We start from the raw sequence: 24,672 nt of genomic DNA, 5'->3' as shown, positions 1-24,672 counted from the left end.
CTCACCTCGGGGGGGCCGGAGGCTGGGGCGCCCCCAGGGGGATGGCAGGACCGCCTCAGCCCCGCCGGGGGGCGTCTAGAGGGGGCTCCGGGCCTCGGCCATGGCGTGGATCCTGCAGCACAGGCTCTTCCATAGGGCTCCACGGGGGGAGGGGAGCGGGGGAGGGAGGGAGCCTGGCCTTGTACGGTGGCCCCGCTGGCCCAAGCCGAGGCAGCATGGCCGCCGGAGAGGGAGGGAAGGGTGGGGGCCCGGGGAGCAGCGCCTGCCATGCAGCAGAGCACAGGGCGCGACAGGGGCCGAGCCGAGGCGCCGCAGGGACGATGAGAGGGAGCCCGGACCCGAGAACAAAGGAACAGACAGAGCGATGGAACAGAAATGTAACCTTCAAAGCACCCCCCAGACACCCCATCAGAGCCCTGCGACCACCCAGAGCATACCCCAACAACCCATCAGAGCCCCGCCACCCCCCCACACACCCCATCAGAGCCCTGCGACCCCCCAGACACCCCATCAGAGACCTGTGACCCCCACATCATACCCCAACACCCCATCATAGCCCTGCCACCCCATCAGAGCCCTGTGACCCCCACAGAACACCCCCCAGAGAACACCCATCAGAGCCCTGCCACCCCCCAAAGCATACCCCATCAGAGCCCATCGACACCCGCAGCACACCTCATCAGAGCCCTGCGACCCCCCGCAGCACACCTCATCAGAGCCCTGCCACCCCCCCACACCCCATCAGAGCCCTGCCACCCCCGCAGCACACCCCATCAGAGCCCTGCGACCCCCCCCGCAGCACACCCCATCAGAGCCCCGCGACCCCCCCCCGCAGCACACCCCATCAGAGCCCTGCGACTCCCTGCAGCACACCCCATCAGAGCCCATCGACCCCCAGACACCCCATCAGAGCTCTGCGACCCCCCAGACACACCATCAGAGCCCTGTGACCCCCACAGCACACCCATGAGAGCCCTGCCACCCCCACAGCACACCCCATCAGAGCCCTGCCACCCCAGACACACCCCAGCTCTGGGGATCACCCCAGGTGCACCTCAAACGACAGAAGGAGCGAGCTTAGGCAGGGTGACTTATCAGTGTTTGCGACCGGAGCCCGGCACGCTTCTGGCGTCTGCAGACGGGGGCAGGGTGGATGCCGTGTGTTTTATCCCACGAAGCAGAGCGTCTTCCGACGACTCGGGGCTTAAAGCAACAGTGCGTGAGAGTATCAAATATGGACATGTGCATCGTGGATACTGCGCCTCTGTTACGACCGGCCTTGCTTCTGGTAAGCAGCACTATGAGCACAACCTGCTGCTTACGCGCTCCTTGCAGGTCTTCCTCTTTCGTCCTGCTGCGCCACAGAGGTCCTGGCCTTTGGTGTATTCGTCAAGATGCAAGAATGGGTCTGCCTTCGTGAACTCCACACCCTACCTGGCTGCAGTGTACACTCGCCCGTAACCGTCAAAGACTTAACCCACTGAGCTATCTCGCCGCCTCGACTCCCCTGCCTTCCCGTGTGGACGCCTGCGTGGCTGCGGAGCGCGAGCTCCGTGGCCCCGCCCCTTTGTGCTTTAGGTCTCTCCGACTACAGCCCCGTCACCTGTCACTTGACAACCTGCAGCCGAGCGGCCGCGTGCACCTGGCGCGAGCCAGGCGGCGTTTCAGAGACTGTTCCGGGGATACTCGCAGGAGGGTTCTCCCCGTACCGCAGGTGGCAGGTTAGAGCACTAAAGGGGCGCCCCACTAAAAACAACGTACTTTGGGGGGCTACTGCGGACTGCTACTGGCAGGGGATGCACCACCAGACAGAGGCACGTCCTAGCCAGCTTCCCGTCTCTCTTTGAATGCGTGCCTCCCCGTGGCTGCTTCAAGACACTGCTGCTAGGACAGAAAACCTACAACCCTGGCAGTGGCACCAAAGTGGCTCTTTTCCAGTCTTTTTTTGGATTTACAATCAAAGCCTCTGCTGAGGGTCCCGGCCAGGCGAGCTCCGTATACTCTTGCCGTCTTCCTTCTTCCCCCGGGCTGCGGGGGGCGGGCACTTCCGGCCGGCCGCGCTAGGATTGGCCGGCCGGCCAGTCACGGGGCGGGAAACGGGGGAGGAGAGACGCAGAAGTGCCGGCAATGCCGGACCAGACTCGGGGGCGTTCCCGGCGTCGCGTGATGTCGGCAAAAGCCAAAGAATGTCGGGAACGCCCCCGTGTCTGGTCCGGCATTGACGGACAGGCCCCTCATCCAATGGCTAGGCTCCATTTATGGAGCCAGCCAATGAATGACGAGGGCCGACCCAAAGCCACACTACAGTTCTCATTAGGTTTTTGCTGCGCAAAAAAGATGCGCAGAGCGCATCTTTTTGGCGAGGCAAAACCTAAAAAGGACCACTAAAGACCCCCAAGTAGCACCATGAAAAGGCAAGGGAAAGAGGACTGCACAACACCAGAAAGAGAGGAAGGCAGATAGTTCTCAGACTTGCAAAAACGTCGGCCATCTTGAAACATGTTTTATGGCAACAAAAAGAAACTAGTGTCTAACCAAGTAAGGAGACTACTGGAACTCTCAACACAATTAATAAATATATACCTACTTTTATGTAAAATTCCACTCCCCGGCTTCTAAACTATCATGACGGACGATTACCTAGAGCCAGGAAGCATGAACACCTACATAATAAAGTACCCTACCAAAATGACCAGGAATTCATCTAAAAAATTCAAACATCACCTACTGAGGAAAAACCCTGACATACTGATATCTGACCCCACTAACCACTCAGTGAACCCAGCTAATGGCATTATCATTAACAACTTGATATTCTTTACAAGAAGAACGGCTAAATGGTGCGTTGCCATTGTTAATACACTCAACATAAAAACAATCAACAAAATACCTCATGGCATAAAAATTACGACCAACTCATCACCAAGATGCAGAGCAGACCTCTGCATAACATTATACAAGACCGGAATAGTTCTGATTCAAGCCTCTAACATCGATCTTGTAAAATTTGGTAACATATTCCCAATGTAAAAAAGGCAAACAGAGAAATCAAGTCAGGGACAACACCTGAATCAATTAGATATCAATACAGACCACGGGGTAGTTACCAACACAGTCATCACATCAATTATAGAACCTCAAGAGCCACTACTGCCCACACAAGTAGTAGGATCTAGCGTATTTGGAAACTCGTCGTTCGAAGAGGTCAATAACAGATCAGAAATATCTACACATCGGAATGTAAACGTAACAGGAAACAAAATAGGAAATCAAAGAGAGGAAACATCACCCCGCCTAAATCAAAGAGACGCTTCACCGATAAGGATGAACGCTGAAGACAGCGAAACGCAAGGCATTGAAGACTCCTCTACAGCTGTACCCCAGTCTACTCCAGCTCAAAGGTTCTCGAGAACGACAAGAAATGCATCTATTCCAAACAGAGTATTAGTTGCACAAAGCTTGGACAGCACATCCAACAACTCAAATAATAGAGAAACAGCCAACCGAACCAATTTCAAAAGGAAGAAGACCCAGATGAAGAGATCAGGACCAATAAAAAGGAAAACAAATTACCAATCTCGAATAAAACAGGGGATCGAACGCAACACACATTCCCAGACCCTGAGAGATATCAAAGAACTTCAAACAAAAATGGACAAAATGGCACAAATCACAACAAGATCTTTGCATGAGATGGAAAAACTACATGAAGCCTTAGACAGCACCCACAAGAAAATTGAGCACATCATAGATTTAATGTATAACGCACAAAGAAAGAATAAGGTGACTGCGACACCATTATTAAACAGGCGTAATCGACCTGACAGGAAACGCAATGACTTAACTGAAGAAGAAACCCTATCATTACTTCGGGAGTATGAGGAAATGGACGGCAGGATAGGGGAGGTAATCAAAACAGTACAGATCAATACCAACAGAACATCAAGACAGAATGATAGGAAACCCAACTTTAACAACCTACAACAAATACATATAAACACTGAACCTCAAAACCTAAACTCAAACAACATTGGGAATTCACTAAAAGGTCTTCTGATCAACTGTAGATCTGCCACTAAACATGCATCAGACATAGCGGACATCATCATTAACAAGGAAATTGATTTAACAATCCTCACGGAAACATGGCTAACGGAATCATCATCGCCAGTCATGGACTTACTAGTTCCCCCTTCATATAACATTGTAAGACTGGATAGACCTAAAAAAAACAGGAGGTGGCTTAGCCTGCATACACCGCTCTAACATAGAAGTAAACCAAATCCAATCAGAACCACTCAAATCCTGTGAATACTTAGGTCTAAATATAAGATCGGCTAACAACCAAAGTTGCAACTCACATGTAATTTATCACCCACCAGGTAACAATATCTCTTTTATTGAACAACTAATGGAGATCATTATGTCAAACGCTAACACCGACGCAAATAATATATTCTTAGGAGATTTTAATCTGCATTGGAATGACAATAATGACAAACAGGTCAACACTATTAAAGAGTTCTTAACTGAGCTAAACCTAGTGCAAGAATGCAGACTGCCAACTCATTCGAAAGGAGCTACGTTGGATTAGATAATCTCAAAAAAAGAGAACACGTCAATCCTAGCAATTGAACCTTGCGACTGGTTCGGATCACCATGCCATAACCTTCCTGATTCCTACATTGAAAAAGAATAAACACTCACAACCAAACAAAATAAAAAAATGGATACGGGACTCAAGAGAAACTAACTTGGAACTCCTAAAAGATAGATGCGAGAAGGACCTGCACCCACCTAACAACTTGCAGAATGTGAATGACCTAACAGACCACTACACTAATTCAATAAAGGATATAGTGAATTCCACTATGCCCCTAAAACTGAAAAAATTCACAGAGAAAGACAAAAACCCATGGTTTAACGACACACTGAATGAGGAAAGAAGGAAATTGAGACAAGCAGAGAGAAAATGGAGACAACACCCACCCTCTCCCGAACTGAAAACTCTCAGAAAAACCAGAAAAGAATACAATAAGAAGATCCTCAACACCAAAAAAGAATTTATAAGAGCAGAACTAGACCTCGCCAAAAACAGACCACGGAAACTTTTTGAAATTTTAAAACAACAATCCAACAAATGTGCCAAATCCTCACAAGAAGTCACAACAACACAGCTAAGCTGCAATGAATTCTCAAATTTCTTCACCAACAAAGCCAATTCATTGGAAAAAGATCTTAGGAGAGCAGCGGACATACTTGACTCCCAAAGACCCAGAACGAACAACACCAACTCTACCAACGCAATAATTAAAGAGGTCGAGACGAAAAACAAGGCACACTGGGATACATTCAAGTTGTTAGACCAGACTAACATTACCAAAATGTTAGTAGACACCAAACCTAATAACCATTATAATGACCATCTCCCATCAGAATTCACTAAAGAAATCAGCCACATCTTGATTCCTATATGGACAAAAATTATCAACGCCTCTCTCTCACAAGGGATTCTTCCTGACTGTCTAAAAACCGGTCAGGTAGTCCCCATTATCAAAAAAACGCCGGCGAACCCAGCTGATCCGAATAACTTTCGCCCTGTGCCCAACATCCCTATTCTGGCCAAGCTAATAGAGAAATGTGTACAAAAACAACTTAGCGAACACATAGACAATTTCTCCCTATTGGATGAATGCCAATCGGGTTTCAGAACAGGACACAGCACGGAAACAGCAATCCTTCATATAGTTGACAATGCTCTACAGGCCCTAGACCAAATAAGATCATGTCTACTCATCCTGTTAGACCTGTCCTCTGCATTTGACACGGTAAACCATGAAAAATTGCTGAACAGACTCCGGGACAGGATGGGAATATCGGGCACTGCCTTGAAATGGTTTGATTCCTTCCTCAAAAATAGAACGCAAAGATTCCTGATCAACCAAAAACTATCGACTTCATGTCCTAACACGATTGGAGTGCCCCAAGGATCTACATTATCTCCCTCATTGTTTAACCTGTATGTGGAACCGCTCACGGAAATTCTTCGAAATTCAAAAATAGCCTTTCATATGTACGCGGATGACAAACAACTATACATTAAAATTGCATCTCTGGAAGACATCAAGATAATGAATGAGGCATTACAATCAACATTACAATGGTTAACAAACAATCATCTGAAGCTAAACACCCAGAAAACAGAATTCCTACTAATCTCACCGCTAAAGAACCGCACAGAGTCTAAGGTATGGTCAAAAATGATCACAGCGCTCAACTGCACCCCAACGCTAGTTGAGTCAGCGAAATCGCTTGGAATCACACTCTATGAGAACCTTGACATGAAAACTCACATCAAAGCAATGGCAAAAAGTGCCCGTTTCCATTTGAACTACATCAGAAAAATGAAATCTTACATCTCTCAGGCGGATCTTAAACTAGCAATCCAATCCTTGGTAATCGCGAGGATTGAATATGGCTGCACAACTTTAGCCGGCTTACCCAAAATCTCCATAGCCCCACTAAAAGCATGCCTCAACGCAGCCGCAAGAATGATCACCGGGTCGAGAAAGTTCGACCATATCTCTCCACACTTGAAAGCATTAAACTGGTTACCATACAAAGCCAGAATTCAACTAAAAATGGCATGTATCACCCACAAAGCACTTCACTACAGGACACCTAGCAACCTGGCCCAGAAAATTGAACTATCGGGAGGAAGCAGACCAGCGAGAAGTGCCAACGAGATTGTACTGAAACCACCCATCTTCCGGAAGAAGAAAACCTATGATAGAGCTTTCTCAGGAGCAGCACCTAGAATCTGGAACTCTCTCCCACCAAACATTAGAAAAATAACACACAAAGAATCTTTCAAGAGGGAATTAAAAACTTTTCTAATGAGTAAATACCTTCCATAGACGAGTCTATTAGTTTTGAAGCTCCACGTTAGACCATGGTAACTGTGTATTCTGTTCTACTGAGCTATACTTTTTGACAGCACTTAACCAGACATTGTTCTATTGTAGAAAATGGTATATGTTAAATTTGCTTGATTGTATCTCATCTGCCTCACTCACTGTAAAGCGCTCTGATACCCATGGGTCTTGTTCGCGCTATACAAAACTTTTCAAATAAAAACTTTTCAAATAAATACCCAACTCCGGGGTGCCTACCTATCATCCAAGATCCCAACTTACCCCTCGAAGTGTTGGTCGCTCCTGATGAACCTCTGTCCCCGAGCCTGCAGCCTTTGTTCACTTTCCAAGATCTCCATTGAATAATATTGAGCGCCCAACGGCTCAAAAGCACCCTGCACCCAGCTGCCCGAGTGCCCCTGGCAGTGCAACCTTTGTCCTAATCTACTTCCCCATTTGCCCTGAGCAAGAGACCAGGAGCCCCGCTCTCACAGCCGCGTGGCCTGCTTGCCAACACCCACCAACTGAAGGCCCCCTGCCTCTTATTGGCTAACATTGGGCCTAACTACCTCTGCACTCGGCTGCCCCTGTGCCCCTGAGGGTGTACCAACTGTACCTACCTGACCCTGGGAGACCCCTGAGTCTATGCCCAGAACCTTAACTCTGCCAGTCGAGTACTTACCTAAGAGCCGATAACTCACTTTTCTTCCATAGGCTAACATTGACTGGTTTTACTTGGAAATTCTTGTGTGGAGTTTTGAAACTTTAAAATATTCACCTAAAGTCAGCTGAACAACGAATTCAGATTTACTCACTCGTTATCAGGAGAGAACCCGGTGCTTCATCTTTTAGCCCAGCACTGACCCTGAAAAGTAATTCGAACCGTACTTACCAGTAACTTGAATTTCCTTCCATAGGGATCCATTGTCTGGATTTTCACCATAAAAGTTTCCAAGTGTCGATTTTCAGAAACTACAAATATTCCTAAAAAATCGCCTGTATGACTTAAACACATTGTTTCAACTGTTTACAGGAGATGCACCAGGGGCTGGATCCAGAATCCAACCCTGAGTAAGAAAAAGTAATCATAACACTACTTACCTGCTAAGTGAATTTCCTCCCATAGGGTAACATTGGTGATTCTAGGTCAAACAGTTTCTAAGTGTTAACTTTTAAAATACAATAATATTCCTTAAAAATCACTACTGTAACCAAAACGATTTCACTTAACTGTTTACAGGAAATGTCCCTGGACTGAATCTAGGATCCAGTCCTGTGGTTAGAAAAGTAATCTAGAAAGTAACTAATTGCATTGAACTAGAAATTCCCATTGAGCTCAATGTTGCATTTTATTTGAAATTGTGTTGCCTATTGCAACAACTGTAACTATTGTAATCTAAAAGTCTATTGCCTATTTGAAAAGTATTTAACTACAGTAACTCATTCTGAGAACGTATATTTTGATACCTTGTTGGTTCTAAAATAAAACAATTTCTTTTGATACAAAACAATGGGCCTAGAGTTCAGTTCTTTAGTGTGTGAGACCATTTACTGACTGTGTACAACAAATGCTTTAAACTGTCCTCTGATACTGCCTTACTGCTCGACCAAGCTACCACTTTAGAGAGTAAGGTTATAACTAACTTTAGCCTCTGCCAAACCTCTGGGGACTGTGGACTCTGTGCACACTGTACCTTACTTTGGTCCAGTATATACAGAGCCACTTTCTTACAAGCAGAGAAGGGGGGAGAGTACACGGTTATCAGATTCAAAGATTGGGTCCCAATGTTCGCTTTCAAAATAACAAAGCAGCTTCCCGGATCATGTATTACTTTACGTTCAACATAGGAAGAGCACGGCGCAGCAGGACCGCCACCCCTCGAGATCCACGGGTAAAACCAGAGTGCCAAACCCCGCCATAGCGCGCAAGGAAGGGGCAATGGTTGCCTACTAGGTGGGTCTCCTGAAGCAGCAATATGTCTACATTGTGTCGCTGGGCATACCGCAGGGCTGCTGTGCGCTTTAACTTATCTAGGAGACCATTAACATTCCATGCCATAATATGAAGTGATGTGAAACAGGTGCGGTCGTCAGACATGAAGAGGCTGGAGTGATGGTTGAGCACCCGGCACGCGCAGAGCGCTTAGTAGTGCAAGCGAGTGGGGTGTAAGACATATAAGGACAATGTCGGTCACTGTGTGGATGTTGCAGAATGAGGCAAAAGTGCTGGCATAAAAACAACAAAAAACAGACAATAAAACCCAGGACAACGGTACCCCCACCCAAACCCAACCCCTACCCTATACTTCAGGAACGGAAGCATCTGTCGCCCTAACAGCGGAAACTAGCCAAAACCAATCGAAAACGCTCAGGACTGGGAAACATGGAGGACCCCTTCTCTTTGCAGGATGTGCATAGTTAAGTCCGTCTGGAGTTGGAGCAGTGATGAGCCAAGCTGCCGTCTAGGGCCGCGGAGCCAGGCCCAGCAGGCAGAGACAAGATCATGCGGGATCCCTGAGGAGCATAGGGCTGCGCGACAGGTCAGTGTCTGGGAGGTCTAGCAGTGAAGGCCGGGGCGAGGTATTCCCAGGATCCAGGCGGCCCGAGGAGCCAGACTGCTGCACACCTGAAGGCCCTCCAGGAAGCGGAGCCAGCTGCAGAGAGGAACCCATCTGAGAGTCTCAGCGGGTCCGCCTCTGGCCACAGCGTCTTCGTGAGCGGTTGCGTTGGGGCCGGGTGCCAGGAGCTCCCCGGTTGCCAGACCCACCAAGCACGCCGCCTGATGATGGATGTCGGTCATTAGCCCGCAGGGGACGTTCCTCTGTGGCCCAAGTCCAAGCCTCCTCAGGGGTATCAAAGAAAAGGGTCTTGTTGGAGAACACCACTCGCAGGATTGCCGGAAAAAAGAGCATGTACTGTACGTTAAGGGCACATAGCTTTTGCTTGACTTCACCAAACGAGCGGCGCTGACCCTGGACCTCCCTAGTATAGTCAGGGAAAGCCATGGTCGTGTGATTTCGCAACAAAGACACTGATGCTTGCAGGCCTCGCATGATGATGGGCCTGGGGGCTGCCCCCCGCAGCAGTCTAGGGGCAAGTGAGCGGTGTGCTTGCTCAATCGCGAACCACGGGGAGAGGGAGCCCTTGGTGACCAACAAGCGAAGCCACTTTTCCATGTAGTCCGCTGGGCGGCCTTGCTCCACCCTCTCCGGGAACCCCACCAGGCGAAGGTTGTTGCGGCGTGACCTATTTTCAGCGTCCTCTGCCCTCCGATGCAGTTCTCAGGTGTGGGACTGAAGCCAGGTGACTTGCTCCTTAAGCTGTTGGACATCGTCCTCCACTGCGGAGATGCGCAACTCGGTCTCCGTGATCCGGGCTACTGCATTCCTCAGATCTTGCCGGATGAGGGTAAAGTCAACCCGGACGTCAGCAATCTTACCCTCTACAGAGGACTGCGAGGCATGTATAGCATGGAGGATGGTAGTCAGGTCCGCAGCCGGTGGGGCTTCTCTGTCCATGGTTCCCCTGACCGCCCCGGCGTCCGTTTTGGTCTGGGTCTTGGACGCCCTGTCTCAACCCATGATCGTCAACCAATGAGGTTAGGGCCCTGCCGTTCCTTTAGACGGTATCCGCGGCAGGGGCCACCGACCAAGTTCAAAGGACACAGGAACAAGCTGTTCCCAGGACCCCACAACAGTTGAAATGCCGGTTAGTTCGGCCACCCCTGACGAGGCCCCAGATCAGGTGCGAGGTCTCTGCGCCTGGGGCCCTCGGACCTTGCCAGGCTCCCTCAGGGCAGGTCAAGACAGGGGGATGGCAGAGGGAATACCCAGTTAGTCCTCACGCCGCACGATAGTTGCAACCAAATGGGTCTCCTCTGGGTAACGATCTCGGAAGGAGGCAGCACGATGTAGGGCCGGCCCAGGTCCGGCAGCTAGGGCCTCCAAGCTGAAGGACCTACAATCCCCAGCAGGTGCACCAAGGCAGATCAGGAGGTGATGAAGGGGGCCAACATACAGGACCTCATACGGCTCGATGCCTGCGGCTGAACACCCACCTCTTCCGTGTCGCAGCCCCTCAGAGGCGGGATGGTGACAGCTGGGGTGTAGGCCGGCAAGGGGAATCCACAGTTCGACAGGCCACCAGAACTCACCGCACACCGATCCCGCAAACCGCCGGGCCTACACCTCTCATAGGCTCAGCGTCCAGGGCCTCCCCCGCCGACAGCCCCGGCCCACCGCCGCCCGATGTGGCAGCCGGTACCACGCCAACGCTGCAGGGGAGCTGGGGTACAGCTGCAGGTGTCTCCGTCGCAGGGGGATGCAGGGACAGCGCCTCACCGCGGGTGTGCCGATTTAGGCGTCGGGGAGCTGACCCCAGCTGCGGACGAAGCGAGGCCACCGCCAGGCAAGGAGGGAGGAGGGGGCAGACAGTGTCGAAGCCATCCCACAGTTCACTGCCCAGCGTCCAGGCCTCAAGCGCCACCGCTCACAAACCTCCAGCTCCCGCCGTTCGATGCGACGGCCGATACTACGGCAGCGCCGCAGGGGAGCTAGGTGCACAGCTACGGATGTCCCAGCCGCGGTGGAGGTCGGAACTCAGCCTCGCCCCCGCGGCACCTATCGCAGCAGCAGATGGCCAGAGTCCGCGTGGGAGCACAGGCAGGGAAGGAAAAGGAGGAGGCAAGCGGGGTCCAGACCGCCACAGCACCTCAGAGGTCACTCGCTCCCCAGGGGCCTCTGAGGCTGGTACGGACATCCCTGCAGGAGCCCAGGTAGCTCAAGTCCAGACAGCAGGCAGGAAATGGCATGGAGGGGAGGCCGCCATTTTAGAGGCGAGTGCTGACCGGACCGTCAGGCGATCGCGGGGAAGCACTGGTGTCCCCACAGCCAGGGCCATGGTCAAGTATGTTCCAGCAGTGAGGGCGCCGGATTTCAGGGCTGTATGGCTATCAAGACGGGCAGATTGCGGGCAGATAGCAGAGGGGTCCGGGAGCACACTGAAGGTGCGACGACCATCTTAGCTCGCTAGGCCACGCCCCTGTGATGCATTTTATGAAAGTATAAGTTGCTGATCTAGGGCTACAAATCACTATCTACTCTGTTGCAAACTGGTAAGATATAAGCAATGCTTTGCATGGAATGGAGCATGGAAGTGTAAGCAGATCAGATCTCCGGAAGTGAGAGTCCTATTCATGGCCATTTAAAACCTTCCCTTCTTCAAAAAGCTGTTCAAATGCCAGAGATCTAGGATAATGCAGGATTCTTCTGTTTTCTTATACATCTAAAAAAAATGTGGAGCAAAACAGCGTGGCCCTAGGTTGTTAAACACTTGTGGAATTTCATTTTTCAAATCTACTCTTGCAGTGCAAGGAGACCTTCATGCTCGTCTTGTTTTAGATCCGTGAAGTGTGGTTTTGATGCAAGTCTCAAACAGTGTCTGAAATGCATACATGTCCGTTCAATGTTATGTATCTCAGATGATTCATTATCTAGATCATCACCAGAGAAAATTGTGAAACTGTTTTAGTCATTAAGGGTGACATCAGTAGTTTCTGCACCAGAATCAAAGCTAATGGTATGTTTGGCAGCAAATAAGACTTCAGCCAAGAGGGGCTGCATATGGTACGGAGGCTGACAAATGTATTACTTGAACTAAAGCTCAACTTGCTCCTGCATTTTGGTGCTCCTATCTGCAACATGCCTGGGACTCTTGGTCTCATGACATAACTCTGATCTCCACCTCTCCCATATGGCCACCCAAACCAGAAGCGATGAATCGGTAACCCCTGTCACCTCTGGGTGAAGAAGGGAGAAGAGTCTGCTGCTGACCTAACTGTGGTCAGTAACCACTGCAGATCTTTTGGGGTCTCCTCCGAAATCTAAATTGGTCAGAGAGGTCCCTTTGATTTTGGGCCTACTTCATACTCCACTGCAGAGCACACATATGCCATGTGGCATGTTCGGCCAGAAGGATGCAGGAGGCCATCAGCTCCAGCAGCCTCAGAGTCGTCCCCACTGAAACTCGGGACAGAGGTCAAAAGATAGGATCACAACCTGAATTTCCAGGACTCTCTTTACCGGGGGAAAGACACGTAACTAAACCGTGTCCACAACGGCTCAGATGAAATGGAGCGCCTGAGAAGGAGTCGGGTGACTTTGGCGGATTGGTAGTGAAACCCCAAGATGGCAGGAGGTTCAGCATAGGTTAGTGGTGGTTGATGATTGCTTGGTGAGAGCCCACCTTCAACAACCAGTCGTCGAGTTAGAAGAATATTGGGACCTGTGACCTTTGAAGATATGCTGCTATACTGCTATCACTTTTTGAGAACACCAGTGGCGCTGGTGAGAACAAAGGGGAGCACTGATGGGCCAGTAGGATGGGTATATGGAAAAAAGTGTCCTGCAGTTCCAACACCACCATTCAGTCTCCATGTTCGGGGTCATGCGAGACCTGGGCCAGTGTGGTCATCTAGAACGTTTCCTTCAAGAGAAAGGTGTTAAGAGGGTGCTTATCAGAATCAGACCAAGGCCTCCGTCCATCTTGGGCAGCAGGAATTAAAAACATACCCTATGTCTGGTGTGGGCACCCTCTGAATAGCCCCTTTGGTCACAAGGTCTTATGGGGGCAGTCGAAGGTGCAGCAGTGGAAAAGTGCAGGGCATAGACCTTTCAACCAATTTGCAGGGCCCATCTGTGTAATGCTACGGCCAACAACCCGGCAAAAATCATCTGGATCCTACGTCCCACTGGGAGACTGTGCATAACCAGGAGCATGCCAAAGGGGTTTTGCAGATCAGGATGCAGAGGGGCAGTGGGCTGGGTGGCCCGTTGACCTTGACAACGGGGGCAGTGGGCACTACGGCCTCGACTGCCAAAATACTAGGTGTCCTAAGGGGCTTGGCTGGCAGTATGGGCTACCTCTGCTAAAGCCGCAAAAGGATGTGATTGACAGTAAGACAGGTAACACCCAGGGTGCATGCTGTGGCCCTGTTCTCCTTGAACCGCTTGAGACTGCCTTATCCGCAAACAGAGGAGTCCCACTATGAGAAGTTGGCCTGATATATGATGTTTCCAATTCTGGAACCACCTTGTATCAGTCCAAACAATCCCTTATGGTGTCTGGTTGTAAGTCAACCTTATTAGACAAGCTATCCTAGGGGTAGCATGGACTAAGCAGCCTTAAAGGCTTAACTTAAGAGGTCGTGTTAAGCGAGCTGTTTTACCACATACAATCCTGTAATATCAAATGAAAGGACACCACACAAGTATATATTATAAAAATATATGAGTTTATTTCTAAAATAATCCCCAGTACTCTTTATGAGCAATGGGGCACAAGCGTTAAATCAAAAGCACAGTATAACATACAAAGTAGCACAATTATGGATGAGGGCGGCTTGCACCAATGCAAAGTCAATGGTGCGTAAAAGTTACACAAAGCTAGTTTAAAGATACTTCCGCTGAACCTAGAGGAACAAAACTTAAGACACAGACCCTAGAGGTGTGTACCAACGTGGGCACACCGGCGTTGCAATGTTACCTCACCCACAGGAAGTTGGTGCACAGGGTCGAGGTGGCGTCGGGTTTTGACACGCAGGCTCTTGGTGCTTGGAGCTGAAGATGCTGCAGGCGATGGGAAGCAGAAGTGTCCGGTGTGATCCAAGGGTGGATCGAAGTCGAAAAGTATCTGAAAGCAGAGGGGACAGAGTCTGGGTCACTCAGCAGTGACCAGGGTGGAACCAGGACGGAACTAGGCAATGTCGGGCGCAATGAGATGGTTGACGAGGAGCTTCTCTCCGTTGTCACGTGGGCTCTGGGGCATCTGCGACGTCCAGGAGCAGGTCACGATCTGTCCCACGCAGGCTCTCGCCGTCAGCGCCGTCGGCTTCAAGATTGCAGCACACAGCACTTGGCAAAAGCAATCCACGCGGAACCGGGAGATTGCTTCTCCCTCAGACCAGAAGGGTCAGAGCGGGGGCTCCTTTTCACAGGAGCTGGTGCAAATCTGGAGCAACCAGAAAAGCAAGTCCGTTTAAGGTTTTCGTCGGCACAGGGGCCACAAGCCAGCTGGCAAGTGACCGGGCCAACGCGTTGAGCCAACACGAGCAGAAGGGCCCCACGCAGCACTCGTCGAGTGTGGAGGTGGTAGCTTTGGTGCAAGTGTAGCTCAGGGTGGGGGCTTCTCAAACCCCGGTGTACAGCTTCGAGGGTCACTTGTGGGCTGCACGGTCAGCGTCTCGTGGCCTTTTCAAGATGGCGTGCCCCACGCTTCCGGTCGCCTCCACGGGTCTCAGCTTTGCAGGGACTGTGGATCGGGCAGGAGGAAGGCAGGCAAGCTGGATCTCGTCGATCTCTGTCGCTCGAGTTCCGGCGGGAACTGCAACAAAGCAAGGGTCGAGGTGCTGGATGGTACCTGTTTGCACAGGGTGGTCACTCCTTGACCACAAGGGAGATTCTTCAGTCTTCTACGTCTTCTACTCTTATTCGAATCTGGTGGGCTGGATTACCTGCTAGGTCCCCTCCTATGGGTGGGACCCAGGAAGGGGGTGGATACACCCCTTTCCTTTGATCCTGGCCGCTCTGGGACAGGGGCTGGTGTGCCCCAGAACCGGTTTGGCCGGATTATGCAAGGGGCAGCCTTGTGCTCCCCAGGCAGTGTCTGGTTTCTTTGAAACCTCCCTGCTACAATCCACCATCTCCTGTCTGGGGTGGTTTGACACCACCCTGCGACAGGAAACCCTTTGTCCAGGCCACCATCTGCCGAGTTTCGGTCAGCAGCAGGAGGCCAGACTCGTGTCTGTGGCAGAGGCATCCATTTTGTGGATCTGAGGCTCTTTTAAAATCAACCGCGTTTCAGTAAAGTAACATGTCTTCTCCCTCTAGAAGGGTGGAATGCTACCCCCGTCGCCAGAACTGGCGAGGGGGTAGTATTCCAATTCGTATGACACCTTACACGACATGTTTTGATAAAGCCAAACCAAAGTTGCTATATAACCGCGAGGATTATAAGGCACTTAATAGTATATGGTATGGCATTATCCCGGATCAGCTTAGGGAGTTGTTCCCGACAGCTGCAAACAGGCTCAGCTCATGCCAGAGCTCCATCCCACATTAAACCACGCACTCTGCCTCCAGGATTGATAAGGCCTTCCATAGGAGTGACTCACAGGTTTATATGTGTCCAGATATAGGTTTAGATATAGGTATACTATATCTAAGCAAGGGGTGATTACACCCACTTGCCCCAGCTGAGTGATTAGCCAGTTGTGTCAATTTAAGAACCAGCCAGGGGTGGCAAAAGATATGCTGCAGCCCCTGGTAGGCCTTGGTGGCACCTATGCCCTGAGCACCTATAGTGCATGGTACAGGGGCTGACAAGGAGTCCATTTCCAATTGTGGTATGTACCTATAGCACATGTATTATAAATTTAAAGAGAGAACAGCAGGCTGGGGGTCTGATTAGCAGGCCCACAGCAAGTCGAAAACCAGTGAAGCAAAAAGCAAAAAATGGGGTGACCATAGGATAGCAGACCCTACTCTTTCTACACCCACTGTACAGCATGTTCATAAAATATGAGTGAACACCATAAAAAAAAAGAAAAGAAAAAAGAAATTGGAGGACCACAACAAAGCTTGGCAGCAAATGGTGACGCTGTAACCAATAGCCCACCCGATGGGATTGGTGGTGTTTATGCAATGACGAATTATGAACTAGACTGTGTCATGCTGTCCTGTAAGGCCTGGACAATGACTATTCAGAGATAGTACTGGACACCTGGGAGCAGTGCTTAATTTGTAAAAGAAAAAATGTAGCCCCGTGGCTTGCGTCAGGAGGCCACTGCAGCTTGTACCACACATTGCCCCTGCTATGCTGCCAATTATATTAACAACACACCTACTAACCATCACACTCCTACAAGTGTGACAATTCAGACTATTTCAGGCCCACAAAGTTATAAGAATGGCTTGGATGGCAGGAAATAGTCATCTCTAAATTAGCCAGACAGCGCCACCTTGTGGCAGACTATCAAAAGTGCCATGAGTTGACAATTGAGGGCCAGTGCAGAGCACAGAAAACCACAGGCTCAAATTAAGAACTGCCTGGGAGGACTTGAGCCACTGAATCCCAAAGTGCGTGAGAATAGCACCCCAGCAGGTAGCTTGTGATAACTAACCTAAGCATCAAGCGGGTGTATGTGGAAACTATCTTCCAAAACTAGTCTAACCCTTCGGATTCTCTAGTGGGTGGAGTAATAGGCACTGTGTGGTGGTTAGTTGTGCTTACAGATGCCTGTATCACCAGGCTTTCAGGTGAGGAGACAAAAAGATGGATTGCCCAGGGCAGGGCAGTGGTTTTGCGCAATTTGGAGGTTGACCGGAGGGCTGGAGCTAGATTTGGCCCATGTCCCCAAAAAGGTATCTGTAAGGGCCTCGTTAATTGATAAGAGTGGGTCTGTAGATGCCTGCCTCAGCTGAAGAACTTTCATTAAGTACATTTGTCTTGACCTTCAAGATGTGGAGCAGGAGGTCAAGACTTCGGCTGCCCCATGTATTACCATGCCATAAGAAGCACTCTCCTCACTGGTAGAACCGAGTTGAAAGAGGAGTTCGGACTCCAGGAAGATATTAAGGCCCCTAGCCTGCTGCAGGTTGTCATACCAACTCTCTTTGTGATAAGGTTGGCCAATCTAATCACTCGCATCATTGTCCTAATCCAGGCCGAACAGGGGACGTCAGAGTGTGTTGTTGTGGAGGTAGGTCAAGTGGCAGACATGGAGCCTCAACAGCAGCCAGGTGCGACTTTGACTGAGGTGAAGCCAGTGCTGAGGCGACACCAGATAGGTCAATCGGGCTTCGTTTTCCAATGTCAATGGAGTTGTCATTGGTGTCGAGGGGCCCAAACTGGCTTGGATCATCGAGCCGGAAGTGGAGTCGAGACTCAAACCACTGCAAATGTGTTTTACTAGTGCCTAGTATGCCTCAGCTAGCATTTCTTCTACTTTAAGGCATGTGTACCACTAATTATGCCAGGCTTATGTCGCATGGTTGTGAATTGTGGTTTTAGGCAGGTTTGTCATCCTTCCTTGTCTATTACTTTCTGATATGTGTGAGAACTGATAAGTTATTTTTTTCCCATGGCTCAAAACTGTGCTAGCTAGTACTATGTTCTTGCGGGATATAAAATAAACAGAGAGACGAAAACCCCAAACTTGGCAAGATGAGAAAACCAGGACTGAAAAGCTGACCAGGGCGAGTGAGCAGGATATGTGGATAAATAAATGCAGCATAACAGGCCATTTACACTGCTGTGAAGGTATTGAGGAATGCAATGCAGTGATGTCATGCAGTCCACCCTGGTGCATTCTGTGGCAGCGCGATCATATTTACAGCTCTTCATTCCAGCTATGTGTAGCTTGTGCAAGCGGCTCAGCATAAGCGGAACGAAAATAACATGTTGGTTGTCCTTGTGTTAAATAATTTCCCCAAAAACGTTTTACAGTCATGTATTTGGAACAAGCAACAGGGTCATTTAGCAGTTTGTAAGGACATGGGGCTCTGTGTTTTTATTTAATTAAGACCCAATCGGACACTTGCCTATGGTGGTCACTGTACACTAATAAAAAACAAGTAGCCTCCCTCAACTCTCTGCACAGCAATAATGATCCCCCATTGAACGTGGAAAAGGAAAGGTTTAAGGGGCTGATGTCAACAGATTGAAAAGTTGGCAAAAAAATTCACTTTCTATGTCTGCCATGTTCACCACTGGAAAAGAAGGTCCGCACAACGCACTTAACAGCACTGGTGAAGTAATTCAGAAGTGCCAAGTCTATTCCACACAATGCATTAGCCAGCCCGAACTCAAGCAAGAGAAGTAGTCTAGACTGCTGATAGCGAAATTGTGGCGGTCATCGTAAGTGAGGCTATGGTTGCCCAAGTTTTTACAAAGAAAGTGCCATTGTATATCCTCTAGTAAGAAGACTGAAAAGGGTGAGTCACTGAGTTTGTACGAGGTAGACACATTGAAATGTTCAGATGTGTTCGGGGGGTAAAAATAATCACTTACAGAATTAAATCTACAATACTGCTTGCTCTGCGTCCCTTCGTGGTAGAATCAGCCGCCACGCAGTGTCTTTGTGCAAGTGCAATCACATAAACACCACAAGCACACAGAGACAGAAAGGACACGGATGGCCTGGGAGGGGTTTGCGGAGAGGCGTGGACAGAAGCAACAATAAAGACATGCTTCTACAAACAAGACCCGCAATCCAAAAAGAAAATAATGCCGAAAATGAACAGATACAAAGCAAAGCGCAGGGTTAGTGGGCATTGGCCAGTGCTCCTAGGATGAAGAGAAAAAAAGGGCGGGACAAATCCAATGGATTACCCAGTAACAAAGAAGCTTTATTGGCCAACAAAGAAGGGACTAATCAGAAGGCAATGGGCAGACTGATTACAGCAGGTCCCGGAGACACAGCACATAGGCTGCCTAGGCTGGACCTAAAAAGGTGAGGAATCTGCAGCAAGAAGTCTCCATTATTATTATTATTATGTTTCTTATATAGCGCCTGAATCGACCCCCGAAGGGGTATCTCCGCGCTTGCCTTGGGAACCCGTCCTGGCTTTTCCCTGTGAGATAGCCCCTACAGGGTATCCCCAAGGTGAAAGCCAGGCATCCCGCCGCGGGGGTGCCGTTGTGGAGATTAAGCAAGCTTAATGCCCAGAGTTGCAGAGTGTGAACCCATGATTAGGTCAGGCACCGAAGCGAGAATTATCGAGTCCATGGACATTTGAGCTCAAGACCCTGCCGCGTCGGGAATTGAACCCTGGTCCCGGGTCTGACCTCTGCTTCAGGGTCTGCCTGCTCTAACCAGTGAGCCACACTTCTAACATAACATAATTCTGTTTTAAGTAAGTGAAAACACAGACCTCCTTAGGCTGAGTTTCCACAGAAGAAGGACATCTGGGGAAGCTGAAAGTAAAATAATTCAGGGTCTCAGCTGACTCTTGAAAGCTACTTCCGTGGAAACCTGTAAAGGATTACCCCTTCACTTGACGTGCAGTACAACATCACTGGCTAGTATTTACATTTCACAATGAGGTGGCTTGAAAACACAAAGTGTAATGTAAAACGAAATGTTTACTTTCAACCTTTAAATTTATTATCGATTAAATCCAGCCTGACAACAGGTAATTAACTCAAGCATGCATGCAATATTCATAGCTGGAGATGTATTTGATTTAAGTATATTTAGGATACTGTCACTTTGTGGGATGTGTTTTCATAACAGAAATATGTCTTAGTAAAATAAATGAAATATTTGAGAAGAGAATGGAAATAAAATATTTACCAATACACTACCCATAAGCTTGTTATAGTTCAAGTGGAATACCAAGACAAATATTCATTGAAAGGAGGACAGATGCAAAGAACTATCTGACATTCGGGCTGATCGGAGAAAAGACTAAGAAGGCAGATAAAGTGGTGCAGAAATATTAACAATCCAAGCTAAACCTTCTGATATTTTTATGTGATATTTGCCTACTATACATTAGTGGTATTCTATGCACTGGAGAACTTGTGGATGTTGCATTGTCTGGTTGCTAACATTTGTAAAGCTTTTAAGCCTCTATGCCTTAAAAAGACAATAACTGTTAGAATTACAATGCATGCTAACCTAAGATGAGTAAATGAGACTAATCAAATTACAAATGAACAACTTTTCATCCTTACAGGAAGGAATTGCGTTCCTTTTTTAATGGAAAGGTGAATATGGTCAAAGCGCCTTGAGACCCTCACAGGTGATGCAGCCGCGCTCTACAAATACTGACTGACTGAACTGTTCTCATCCATTGGCAACATTTACCATCCAGATCGCTCAATGTTTCTGCTCTGTAACAGTTTAGCAAGAGAGAGCACAGGTGTACCGGTTTATCAGGTTCTGCTACTTGTGCAGCTTCCTCACTTCCTTCGTGCCCTTGAACCTGGTCTCCAGAGCCCATGTTTGTTGAAGCGGATGTTGCCTCGGGCACAAGCTTGGACTTCAGCCACATATACTCTTCTTTGGATAAGATTTCGACTGGAGAGTTACTGGCCACATGCTCCTTAAACCTGCCATACAAAGAGTAACAAAAGCTGTAGTTTTCAGGAGCACACATTACAAAGATTTTAACATATTTGAAGCACAAAAAAGCATCAAAACAACATGTTTTTCACATTGTCTCTACTGTACTCGAACTTTTTACCCTCCAGAAAACATCTATTCTCTCTATCATGTAATCCAAGAACAGCTGCCAGGTTTACCTTTCTGGTACGGCTAATTATGAATGTATTTAAAGAGAATGTACTTGCATAATGATTCTGCAGACCTCTACGTCACTGAACAGTCACTGAGATATGAGCTGGGGCTCTATTCTCCATGTGAATTGAGGGAGGACTTCATACTTATTAGCTTCATTTACTGACTAGATTATTCCGATTTTTTCTACTTACGTTGATTTCCTCCCTCATTTGTATTAATTGCAGTGACACTCATCGCTTCACCGTATAGCAAGGGTCTAGACACCTGTATAAAACTCAGCACCTTGCCTGAGGATGGTCTTATGTACTAGTTAGACTGCAGGAGACCGAAATCTTGACGTATTGACCACCACAATTTACAAGCCCAACCTCAAAGAAATTTCTGCCCCGTCCCCCCCCCGAAAAAACAACAAAGGAGGACTATATGGTTGGGTAGACACCGGCCTATCTCGGATCACTACTGGGACTCAAAACAATACTTTGGAGATCTTGGCTTGACAGCGGGAGAGTGAGAATTGTTTTGACTCTTACTTTATTTGCTTATTGTTTACTAATATATTCAAATTTATGATGACATACAAAGTACACACACCTTTACCTAGTATTGCATTCTGTAAAATCCACAGTTTTGCTACTTATTGCGCATTGTGTAAAGGGGGAGCAGGTATATTTTTACAGTGTGCATTAAATACGACACTGAGCGAGAATTTTCTGCTTCATGACATTTTTTGTTGCTCATGCAAGCAATGCATGTTCAAGGAGTTCAATGCAAAAGACCACTTCTTTTAAAGTAACAGGGAGGACAATTGGATAGTGCATTAATGCAAGACTGTCTTTTTAATCAGGACACTGCTTGACACAAGGCAAGATGGCAACTTGACTTTGAGCACTGCCTCACCAGATGACGTCATCCTAAAATATCCTGTTAGAGAAGCCAAAAAACATACATGCTGAACCTACTCCAGAAGTCCAAAGCGATCTGAAGCGCACTGGCAGAGATAAAACACCTGCTTTGCCTCACCACCCACGCCAAGATCTTCTGTCTCGCGCCCATCCTCATACTGTGGGGGTCAAGTTGGCCCAAGAAGAAAAGGAATCTGGCTTGGATGCATGCCGATTCTCTCCACTTCTCTTTTTATTTTTTTTATATATATAGGTTGTTTATTGAAAGAAAATGCCATAGTCATACACAGCCTCACGCCTACAACCCTGGGGCCGGCGGCTTGTTATTAGTGAGCTCTTTACACAGCTATGAGGCCAACATCCCAGGGGGCAGGCAGCGTTACATATCCGAAATATACAAGAGACTATATATGAACCATGTCATTGGTGTACTAAAAACGGCTAACATAAACCATCATATCTTACAGCAGTCAGGCGTTTGCTCAACATATATGAAAGCGTAACTGCTGTTGTAAATTAATGTTACAGCTAAATGCAGGACCCTTCATAGCGGTTTTCTCCAGGCCCGTCAGATCTCCCATTAAAACCAGCTGCGCGTCCTGTAAATCTAGGCTCCCTACTGATCTCGCATCGAAGAGAGCACCGCTGTATGCGTACCACAAACTACTAACTAATGGGCTAAGATGCTAGTGTTAGCTGATCCTCGACGTACCACGCCACGGCCACATCACTCCCCACCTGAGAAACCTGCATTGGCTCCCCGTCAACAAGAGGATATCCTTCAAGCTCCTCAGCCAGGCACACAGGGCACTCCACAAGTCCGGCCCAGCCTACTTCAACAGACGGCTCTCCTTCTACATCCCCAACGGACAGCTCCTCTCCGCCGACCTCTTACTCACCAACGTCCTGCGCATCCGAAGAACCACCACCGGTGGGAGATCCTTCTCCCACCTCGCCGCCAAGACATGGAACACCCTCCAACTGAGCCAATGCTCAAGACCTGGCTGTTCAATCAATTGCGGCCCGCCACGCCCCCCCCCCCCCAGCGCCTTGAGACCCTCGCGGGTATGTAGTGCGCTTTACAAATGATTGATTGATTGGTTGATTGAGTGTTATCCTCAGACTCTGCTGTTGTCTCGTCGTCAGGCTCTCCAGCCCTGTTAAGCAGGTATGTTGTGTAAAGCCCCCAGAAGTTCTTAGGCCAACTCCGGGGTGGGAGCAGTTCGCTGAAATTCTCCGATTGAGTACAGCAATAAAGCATATTTTGTGACCACTGTGATATAGTGGAAATGGGACCTCTCATCCAACACATTGCTGCCCTTCGCTTTGCCATGAGTAAACCCATGTCTACAAGTCTGCGTATCGTCATTGGCAACTTTTTGGAATAGCCCAAAAGAGCTAATGCAGGATCAGGAGTGAGCTTCATATCTACAATTTTCCCTAATTCCAGGAAGATAGCCTCCCAGTATTTAAATACTCCCTGCCACTGCCACGCTAGATGCATAAAATCCGCTGCTTGGGTATGGCACCTGTCACAGGCTGGATCCTCCCTCAAACCATACCTATGTAGTCTCTCTGGGGTATAGTACACTCTGTTAACCCCTTCGAGGCTAATGACGAGCTGGGCTCGTCATGGCGCTTACCTGTCGTGCGCGGATGACAAGGCCAGCTCGTCATCAGCCCCACCCTCGGGAGAAGCGCTGGCGCTCCCCCCGAGGGTCTGCGATCTTCGTTGTGCTGCTGGGGGCGGCAGCGGAAGAGCTTCCGCTGCACCCCCCGCCCCCCCCCGTGGGAATCCCTGATGACGTCAGCGCGCACAGCGCGCGCTGACATCATCAGGGATTCCCTGCGCTCGGGAAGCCATTTGCTTCCTGAGCGCCGTGCAGCAAGGTAGGTTTTTCGAACTCCGGCGGGGGTTTGGGGCAGCGAAGAGGCATCAGGGGAGAGGAAAGAGATTTTCCTTTCCCCTGATGTCTCTTAGCAGGGCATTTCTGCCTCACGATCGCGCACAGCGTCGCGATTGTGCGGCGGAAATGCCCCCACTAGCACCAGGGATGTTTATTTAGCTTTTCGGAAGCGACCCCTTGGGCAAGGGTCGCTTCCAGGTGGGCAACAATATAATTTTCGATTTTCTGCCCCCCCTGGGGGCAAATCGGCCCGTTTTTTCGGCCGTTTTGCCCCCAGGGGGGGCAGAAATTTCCCACTAGCACCAGGGTTGTTTTGATAAGCCAAGATGGCGGCGATTGTTTTTGTTTACGTTTTTCTGTCCCCCCCTGGGGGCAAATCGGCCCGTTTTTTTTGCCGTTTTGCCCCCAGGGGGGACAGAAAATGCCCACTAGCACCAGGGATTTTGTTTTTAGCTTTTAGGAAGCGACCCCTTGGGCAAGGGTCACTTCCAGGTGGCCTCATATTTAACTTTTTGTTTTTCTGCCCCCCCCGGGGGCAAATCGGCCTGTTTTTCGGCCGTTTTGCCCCCAGGGGGGGCAGAAATTTCCCACTAGCACTAGGGTTTTTTGTTGGGGCAATGTGTTTGTTTTGGGAAGCGACCCCTTGG

At 49.0% G+C, this 24,672-nt stretch overlaps 1 protein-coding gene across 1 annotated transcript in view; it reads right to left on the bottom strand.

Annotated features, from left to right (window-relative positions):
• LOC147692246 (uncharacterized) overlaps nt 1-24,672 on the bottom strand; it is a 793,905-nt gene that overhangs the window by 590,141 nt on the left and 179,092 nt on the right. The window contains exon 6 of the mRNA XM_086938501.1: nt 20,843-21,026. Within this exon, the coding sequence (XP_086794627.1) occupies nt 20,843-21,026 (184 nt within the window). The remainder of the gene's footprint in view (nt 1-20,842; nt 21,027-24,672) is intronic.

This window comes from Lissotriton vulgaris, chromosome 9 (genome assembly GCF_964263255.1).
Source record: "Lissotriton vulgaris chromosome 9, aLisVul1.2, whole genome shotgun sequence".
Classification (NCBI taxonomy): Eukaryota; Metazoa; Chordata; class Amphibia; order Caudata; family Salamandridae; genus Lissotriton; species Lissotriton vulgaris.
The sequence above is the reverse complement of the archived record's forward strand: the minus strand, read 5'-3'. Positions and strand labels throughout refer to the sequence as shown.